This window comes from Parus major, chromosome 2 (assembly GCF_001522545.3).
Source record: "Parus major isolate Abel chromosome 2, Parus_major1.1, whole genome shotgun sequence".
Taxonomy (NCBI): domain Eukaryota; kingdom Metazoa; phylum Chordata; class Aves; order Passeriformes; family Paridae; genus Parus; species Parus major.
The window spans coordinates 81,707,799-81,717,946 of NC_031769.1; the positions used below are offsets into that span (position 1 = coordinate 81,707,799).

The following is a 10,148-nucleotide window of genomic DNA, read 5'->3' on the forward strand; positions in this document are numbered from 1 at the left end:
AGTGAAGCATTTATTTGAAAGCCATGTTTTAGTAAGCCCGTAAATCTATCTACTGTTCAACTCTCCTAAGTTGCTGAAGCAGGAAGCAGCTTGATGCTTCCTAAGAATCTACATCAGAAGATGTCACATTTTGGTGGATAAGGGGAAAAATAGCTGGTGTTGGATGAGATGCCCTTTGTCCTTCCCGACCTCACGCACAGACATGCATATCATCAGTATGTGCTGTATGTGGGCTGTTCATAATTTCTTTTTATACTCGGGCAACAATCTGTCAGTAGACAAGGATTATGAAAAAAAGAAAATTCTTGCTTAACTGATTTGAAACCAAAAGGTTACTCTGCCATTGGCAGCTCTAATCCAAAACCATTGCAGTATCATAACACTGAGAACTCTGAGAAGAGCTCTAGACAGGTACTATTAGTTAAGGGTCTGAGGCATCCTCTGATATTTTTCTTCACACATTTTCCTGATATCCAAGATGCTTCTTTTCAGGCTTCTCTTCTAAACCTATTTCCAAAATCCTCCTTTTTTTGGCACATCTGCTTTCCACAATGCTTTAACCCCAGTCAAAACAGTGTAAGTGCACAAGAGCAGCCACCTAATTAATGGCTCTGTCATGTCTTCCAATTGAAGAATTTAGGTCATAATTTTGGTTTATTCCAGGTATTATTAAATTTAAAACCAGACTATACTGGCAGCAGTGAGCAAGTAGGCAGCTTCTTGTCCTTGAGAGCATAGAAGCTGACACATTTATTTCCCCACACATATACACCAAGTGATCAGTTGCCCAGTAGCTCACAATTTAGGCTTTTCTGTTCACCCACAAATCATGAAGAGCTCTCAGTGCTTTGAAAGCATGCTGTATTCCAATGCTACTCTGAGTATTCCTGTGCTCAATCTCAAGAGGCTGCTCCCATGGAAAGAAACTGTTGAACCAGGAGCACAGTACCAGCAGTCACATATCTCTCTTCTTACCCTGCTTCAGTGCACAGCGATGGAGTTACAGGGAAAGTCTAATGCAACACCAGCATTGACATGTCTTATAAACAGGAATAGATCATAACTGAGCTCTTTCCGTACTCTCTTGGTCCCATCCCTCCATTCAATTTGCAGCCTCTTCCTTCCACTTCTTAAGTCCATGGACTAATTTTGCCTATAAACAGTGTACAAAATAGTCACTAGGGCTGGGATTAAGGGTATATCTCAGATTTTTATCAGAGAACAAGGGTTCAAGGGAGAATCCTGAGGCATTAAAATGCAGACCACTGACAAGGATAGATAGTCGAGCAAAATCTGTGGGAAGAATAATGCAAAATCATCATCTGGGACAGGAAAAGGGAAAAGGTAGAATCTAGGACAACAGAAGTTACAAAACCAAAGCCACTGCACTTAATCTTCGTGTCTGCAGAGATTATATATATCTCTGTCAGCCATGTCCCACTGGCTAACTGACTTTTGACAGAAAAAATAATTGTTATCATCCCAGCTACTACTAAGTGGTTATTTTCTCTTCCCACTACTTCTCTGCTTTCTCCAGCAAATGCTCATCATGATTGACCAAGCATCACAGACCTCTCTGACTGTCAACCCCTAGCCTTGCATTGCTGTCTATTAAAAACACTTCCCTTTCTCGGCATTCACAGATAAATATCTACTAGTTCTTTCCAAAGACTCATTTTTCAAAATTTTTAATTAGTCAGTTGCTGACACTCCAGAGACCTTTCAGAGTCTCTGAAAAAGACAAAATACATACAATCTTTGAGGAGGCTGAAACCTAGATGAAGATTTTGAAAGGAATTTTAAAACTACAGGGAGGAACTAGGAAAAAAGTTAATTAAAAGTTAAGGGATCCCAAGGAATTAAGTCAAGAGGAATTCTCCTCCTGAGAATACAGTGGGCAATACCTCCAGCTCCTCCGCTTTCTCATTATTGAGGGATTAAATCCACAACTACAAAAGCAACATCCATGCTCATTACTCTCTTTAGAAAAACATAATTTTAGGGCACCCATCCACCTTCCAAACTCATTTTGAAGATGCTCAACATGAACAATTTAAAACAGGTGTTCAAAGTGTACATCAAAGAATAGGACATGGTTGAGTGTCACTTCATCCATTAAGTTTCCCATTAAAAAAGCACGTAAGAGTGACTGGTCTCCAAAGTTTATTAAAAATCAAAGAATAGAAAACTTTACATAAAAATATGTCAATTTTAGCTTCCACATAGTTGTCCACACAAAAAATTTAAACATTTTTTTAAACCTGTAGCACATAACCACAGTGATAGCCAGGCCAATTAATTTGGTTCACCATGACTGAAGTGTTACATGATCTCACTTTTCAAATGAGTTTGGCTTTAAAATGGACACTAGTATAAGACACCAATTAAAGCCTCCGAAGGCTCTTCAATGTAGTTATGCTTGATATTGCTAGTGTGTGAAGACTAAGCAGTACAGGCTCATGTGACAGCCCTTAGGTATTATTCATGAATCAGCTCACAATTTTTAGAACTTTTTTATTGTGATGAGTCTGGAGCATTAAGACAAACTTTCTGCAAACAGATATGCACTACTCTAGTTTGGAATGATGCCCTCTCTCCCCTCAAGGACCTGTTTGTGTTTGACAGATTCAGTAATAACATGAACTACTTCTGCTTCAAAGGCATATAGCATATCAAAAAGCTTCATGCTTGACACTTAATTTCAATATTCAGATACCAGTTCTAAAACCTTCTATATCTGTACACAGTATAGATGTCCTGTTAACAAGATTCTTCAGCTTTCTCTGCTACTGGACTTACATAACTCACCTGTAATTTCCTGTATAGTTTAAGAACTTCACTTAAAAAAAGGGAAGCCAGAGGGCATGAGATGTGACCTACTCCCAGGACAACTGTGGTGCTTTAAAATCTCAGGGTTAGGCAGGATGTACATTTTTCAAAAAGACAGTGTTTGTCATGGCAATACACACTTGCATAGTATACCTGTATGCATCTGTAAATTAAGTGCCAGCCACTCATATGGTGTACAACACTGAGTTGTGCTCTCCTGCAACACATTAAAAGATACTTCTTGCAATGCTTAGAGCAGCTTTAGTACTTTTTATATATTTGCTCTTAACAGAACTAATGCATACCACTATACAGATTCCTTAATGGAATCAACATATTTCCTTTCTCCACATTTCTTAAGCCGGGTATCTCTGTTTAATAGTAGTGTTTCAACCCAAACATTAACAAGTTACATTACTAAAATGCATCAAAGCATGTAGTTGACAGTTTTTTAATTTCATATCAGAACTTGAACCATAACCTTTTTCCCATTCCTCTGAAAAGTTTTACTTCTGGTACTACAAATGTTCTATTTGTTGTCTAGTTAAAGAAAATTAAAACTCACTGGTCAGAGCAAGACGACTGATAAGAGGCCAGACAATGAGCTAAAAAACACAGGGTCAAAATGCTTTGGAGATTAGTAAAGTCTTAAAACTGTAAGCCAAATTGCGCTTTCATTGCGAATCAAGAAGCCTCAAATACTACCAAATGTCATGTTTATAACACTGCTCAGACAACCTGCCAAAATGATGACCCCAACTTAGTTAATGCAACCTGGGAAAGGATCTGTAAATTAAAAAACCTCTTCCCCTTAAATATAACTTATGTGATAATATGAAATTAAATTAAAAATTCCAAGTTATTGCACAAATCATAATTCCAATATTTACAGAGAAAAAAACTGAGCTCTGGAAAAAAAAAGAAACAAACTAAAAAAACAAATAACCAACACAAGAGAGCAGCAAATTTACTTTTATGAATTCCCAACTTGATTTGCTGCAAAGAAGAAAAAAAAGTAATTCCAAGGAGACGAAGTTTCCTTCACTTCTAAAATAAAAGGAACAGATATAGCCACAGCAAAAAAGCTACAGCATTTGTAATGTAATGTCCTTGCAGTTCTATTGTCAGAGCTGCTTTGACACTGAATGAACCATTGTGGGAAGGCAGAAAACAAACTTCCACATTTAATAAGGCTTCACAGATAAGCACAACTACTTCTTGAAGATGGACCGAACCACCACACAAAGAAACATGCAAAGAAGTCAGCTGCAGATATTTGGCAACACCAATAAAACGATGTGCTGGATGCTGGTCTCCATCCCTCAAGTCAAGTGGCACTCAATCAGTTTGTCTGAACAGGGAAGGTCATTTTGGCATCTGCCATTATCTGCTCAGACTAATAGGCAAGCTGTCTCTGTGTTTTTTCCTTCTCCATATATTACGATTGTACTGGTGGTGTCCCCGGTTACCAACTGGTTGCCTCATGCCTCCACTGCTGATGGGGCTGTAGCTGTTGCCTTGGTTATGAGTTCCTTTCATGGAAAACTTCATTCCACTGTGCTGCTAAAAAATAAAATAAGATAAGCATTCATTTAGGTATAAAAACAGCTAACAAAATACATATTACCCATTGTATTTCCTCAACATACAAGTCACATCCACAAAACACTACTTGAAGCAGTGGTCTTTTCATGCTTATTTGCAGCTGTGCAAGTCCCAAGGCACTAACAGCTTACTAAGTGTTTTCTGAAGAAAATGAAATGGTGTACATTTCAAAACACCCTTAAAACCTTTGGATCTCAGTATGAAATTTACTCACTGTACAAGTCCCTTATAAAACCAGAGAACTTCTACATTCAACATTAATTGTGACAGATGTATCTATTTTGGATAGTATCTCAGCAGGAACATGACCAAGTAAGACACTTCAGTCTTTCAGAAACATCATAGAGAAATGTAAGAGCAAGATCACATGAGCTGATGCTTGGGGAGTACAAGTCTGCTTTCACCATAATGTCAAGTCAGTGACAGGCAAACTAAGAATGGCTTATGAGAAGCTTGTAAATCCTGCTGGTCTGATCATCAGGTTAACACAGCTCCTAGACTGTACCTCATATACAGACCAAGGCAAAACAATTAAGTCACCAGAAATATAGCATAATACTTTCTTTGGGGGATCTCCAATAACTCAAAACAAAACCTGCCCAGAAGGTTTAGCAGCAGTCTGAGTAAGCCTACCTCGCCATAAGGTACTACAGATACCTGTATCACTTAATAGCATACAGTAAGTTGGCTTAATATGTTTGTACTTAAATTAGGTACAAGATTTTCAGAAGATAAAACAGAAATAATAATACTGGTAACAGAAATAAATACTGGTAACATCAATGCAAGCAACATTTCCTGATGTCTGACAGCAATAACTCAACAGACAACTAATTGCCTGTAACAAGAGCTAATTCTAACCTTAAGTGGTTGAACAGGAACACATTTGGGACAATTGCTTAGAACACCGAAGTAACTGCAGGTACTTCATATTCTGTATTTCCAAACAATTGTGAAGTAGAAAGAAACGAGAACACCAAGCCATCATTACAATTGTGTGCACAAAACAAAAACAGTTATTGAAAGCATAATTCTGTAAGCAATATTTTACTATCAAACTGTAACTAGAAGAGACAGTGAGCATCCAGAAAGACAAACTGGTGATGAGCAGTGTTGAGGAACAACCACAGTTAACTTCAAGGTGGCAAAAAAACCTTAAAATTATTTTGATTTGTACAGTTTCCTACAGCAACCTATTCAACCTTCAACATGCAACTTCTAGACTCTTAAGATAGACACACCAAGTGTTATTCTCAGACTAGCAGTGGCAAAATAATTCAAGGACAAACAGAAAAAGGAAATGCAAGCTAAGAATTTTCATTCATAAGAGACATTACTTCCCAAACATAATTTATTGATCTATATTTCAGAAATAGCTTCTAGACATTTTAGCAAGTAAACAACATGAAACTAAAAGAAAAAAAGAGAATGTTTTGTATTTTTGGTAAGTGGCCCTTCAAGCAAACACACCATGTCACATTCTCATGCAAAGTTTTCTAGTTCAGCAAGCATATCTCTGAGTCAATAAGCATTCGCTTGAAATTACATCAAAATACTAAAATTACCCCATAATAGTAAAAAACTAGAAGTAGCCAGTCATCACAGTGACATTCAATGATACGCTGAAGAAAGACAGAGGAAAACTTTAGTATTGCTACTGAACAACCAGAACAAAACTGATCAAGGAGCATACAAACTTCCAGGAAGCCAATCCATCCACTTCAGTTGAAAATGTGAAAAATCTGGGAATTTCTTCCTCAATATGAATGAGGATTCACCAAAGAGAACTTGTTGTCCTGGAGCAGGACAGCAAGTGACTCCAAGATGAGACAAACAGCACAGCAAGTATGACAAGTACATCTACCTGTATCCTAAAAGATCTCATACTCCTTGACTGCTCAAAATGTAAACAAACTTTCAAAGAATGATTAATAACCTAGACAGAATGTGTACTCAATCTTGTGATGAAGCATTCTACATTGTTTTTTGGCCATCAAGATAAACTGTCAATCTGAGTAGAATCTGAATTTATCAGTCATAATGCATCAGCTGAGACAGGTGCTTAAGGAAGCTGACTCAGGGACTACTTCCGTAAGAGATGATGCCTTTATATTTACCAGTTCTCAACTACATTTTGTTCACTAGTTTGTTCATTTTTTTGAAACCATCAGCTTTTAGCATCCTGTGCTACGGCATTTCACAGCTTAAATGAGCATCACGTTTAATCTGCGCCTACTATGGGATGATCTATCAGTTCTCAGAGTAAATAACTTCTTGTTATTCTGTTCTCTAACTTTTTCATATACTGCTGATGACAATACAGACCCTAGATCATATACCTCATCTTGCTGAGGTTAAACATCATTCTTTCTTCACACAGAAGCAATTCCATGTGTTTGATCACTATTAACATCCTTCCCTAGTCTGCTTCCATTTCTGTTTTGACTTTTCTCTGAGAAGTAAAGAAATGGCAAAATTTTACTCACTGTTGGTGTTCTGTAAGAACACCATGATATCATCTTTAAAAGAAACTGCCTGCTCAGAGCCTACCACTCTCGACAAAGTTTAAATGATTTCTCTCCCTCCTGGTGCATTACCTTGAAAGGTCCTCCTGCATCCTTTTCTCAGATAGCCCTTAAGGTGTTTCTCACCACCAGCAAACTTCACCCGGGTTCATCAACTGCCTTTTAGACATTAGGCAGCATAAACTCATGCAGGGCTTTCCTGGTGAACTCCGTCTTTTACAAACACTGAATTTTTTGTTCCTCATTTTCCAATTAGTTAATTGTTTAAAACAGGACACATTGGAAAAAAGAAATTTACTTTAGATATTTTGAAATCTCAAGAGACTGTAACAAACATCTTTCTCCTGTGCACAAACTTCTGGTCATCCCCATGCTCAGGACTCACACAATCACTGACAGATGACATCTGTAAGCAGATAATTTCTAGAGAGATCAAATAATCCAAAAATAAAGCCCTTTATCTGTGATACAACAGAGAAATCTTTGATTCAGAAGTTTCAACTTCTTTGGGTCTATTCCTCTAGATAGAACAATCTCTCCTATCTTAAGGCTATTGATTCAATAAATGAATGATAGAAGCGGTTTGGTTTTTAGTTGTGTTGAATAATCTGATAGATCTGGAAGGTAAACTAAAGAATTCACATTTAAGACAAGGCTGAGGATGGGGGTAAGGTGAAATTCTGCACCACACACCAGGTTAGAAAAGCTTCCAGGGGGGAAAAAAAAAAAGAACTGAAAATAGAAAGACATACAAACAAACAAAAACCCCACAACTTAAGAGAAAAAAAAACCACAACAAAAACCCCCACCAAAAAAAAAAAAAACCAAAAAAACCAAACAAAAACAAGAAGAAAAGAAAAAGCACCAGAAAAAAACCTCAAGAAAAATATGGTTTCAACAGAAATACTAAGTAATTATTTGCTAAGGAAACCAAATTTCTGTTCCTGAAAACTGGTAAATTTACTGTACAAAACTGCTGACATTTAAAGACTGTCAATATTCAAAAAGAAAATTTATAGCCAAAAATAAATCCCCTACAATTTGAAATAACACAAGTAACATAACAGAGTTGAAATCTAAATACAGACAGGGTTCTAAATTGTTTTGGTCTTTTGTTAGTATTGTTTTTGGTTTGGTTTTTTTTGCCTGATAGCATTTCTAAAGTGGGGAAGAAACAAAGGCAGAAAAATGCTGGTAATGAAGTATCTGTGCTCAACTTAAAAAAAGACTAAACATACAGTGCTTCAGCATGATTGCTAAGTGCTTGCAGAGGGTAAAGGAAAAGCTTAGAAAACACATAAGACAGTTTTGAAAGATAACATATTTACTGTTTTTTGCAGAGAAATAATAGACAGTGACCTAACCAACATTTTAGTCACAACTGCATAAACAGTAAGCCAATTATTAGGCAACCTAGCCTCATTACTTTTGATTAGTTAACAGGATTCTGCAAGATACCTGCACGTGCTACCTGGGTGTACTCAACCTGGTAAGATTTCTGTGTGGTCTAGAATTCTAAGCTGAAGTAGAGACAAACCAAAGTAAGTTCTTCCAAAAGTTATTTAGTACTGGCAATCTATGAAAATATGGCTCAAAACACAGGCAACAGAGACACTTCTCTTTTTGGGACCTACAGGCCATGTTCACCTACAACTGATAAAAATCTTGAATTCTGAACAGATTTTATAAAAAGAGCCCTAACTCTTTTCTGGTATTATTAAAAGGGGAAATTCATAGGGCAAACCATAAGAACAGCAAAGAATATAGATAAACCAACATGGGAACTTAAAAAGAGTTCAAAAGCAAGAAAAATTTTAGATGTTTCTTACCTTCCAGCACAAGAAAACTGGAAAAATTAAAGCTGCAAGGGAGCAGATTATTTCAATATTTCAGATCTTATTTCACTTCATTACAGACGACTGTCAGAACTAGCACACATAGGTCAAGGTCCCCTTCACCTTTCACAACAGGTTAGGCAGTACTAGTATGAGCAGCTCCAAGATAAACTAGTGCTTGAGAGAGCAGAGGGCCTAGTCCCCAAAATGAGGGACAGAGCCTAAGACGGTACTATCAGCACTGCAGCAAATACCAAACTACTTTATGATAAAGAAAGCAGAATTACAAATGAAATAAATACCCTTTCAATCTTGTCAGTACCCAAGTTTCCAAGCTGAGGGGCAAAAGTCAAAACAATCCTACCAGAAGACAGAACTTGTACTGCAACATTGCTGCTGTTGTGACATAGGCCATGAAGTGTATCTGCATACTTGTCACTACAGAGAACAATGGATAATAGTTTTCTTAGGACAAAGCTGACAGTTTCAGACCTTAAAGAGAAATCTTACCTCACTGAGAATTCTCACTTCCAATCTGAAACAGAAAAGCCATTACTACAGTAAGAAAACCCCTTTCCAAACGATGAGGTGATACCAACACAGTACATGTGAAAAAGTCTGCAGAGGAAACGCATATGTGATTATTCAAATAAATCTCAGTTTGCAAGCAAAAATCTGGAAAAAACACTGGAAGATAAAGGATTACTATGCGAACAAAAGGAAGGTATGATTTCTACGTTTCCTTAGGTCTTATTTATGGTGGGTTTGTTTATGTTTCTAAGAAAATTCTATTTAGACTTCGCTTTTCTTGCAACTCAAAAACACTCAGGAAGCAACTGCCAATGTGGCCAGAGGATCTCATACCTACAGTCCTATAAACATCTAGACTAAATGTTTATATTAAGACCTCTGGAGATCACTAAACCAACATTCTGTTGTAAACAGTCACATTAGGTTATCCAGGGTCTGGTCAGGCTAAATCATGTTCCATACACGGAAGGATAACACCACATGTAAGTACAGGGCAATCTAGATGAAAAATCTCTAGTACTGTTTTCAGCTGAACAACCTCAAACTCAGATCGTTTTTCCTTCTCTTCTTTCCTTAGAAAAGGAAATAAAACACCACCTTCTCCTAAGTTTTGCATGTTGTCTCGGTTCTAGAAGACAGGTGTCTGCTAGGGAGAGCAGGAGCCTCCCTTGGGATGAATGAATGTAGACCCCCTCCCTCCAAATTATTATAAATTTAAAATCAAGGGGCTTTCAGGCAGAGATCTGGGGATAGGAATAACAGTTCTTTACTAGTATAACCAGGCAAACAAACAACAATAACTACAGCAATAACAAGAACACAG

The 10,148-nt window shown here is 37.2% G+C and overlaps 1 protein-coding gene across 7 annotated transcripts in view; it reads right to left on the reverse strand.

The window, feature by feature from the left end:
* Window positions 1-2,146: 2,146 nt before the first annotated feature.
* Window positions 2,147-10,148, reverse strand: part of TENT4A (terminal nucleotidyltransferase 4A) — a 70,908-nt gene continuing 62,906 nt past the window's right edge. For 3 of the 7 annotated variants that reach the window (XM_033512155.1, XM_015618016.3, XM_015618013.3), the window contains one exon: window positions 2,147-4,392. In XM_033512155.1, the coding sequence (XP_033368046.1) occupies window positions 4,213-4,392 (180 nt within the window). In that variant the 3' untranslated portion in view covers window positions 2,147-4,212. The remainder of the gene's footprint in view (window positions 4,393-10,148) is intronic. The other 4 variants (XM_015618017.3, XM_015618014.3, XM_015618015.3 and 1 more) reach the window with 3 other exon arrangements.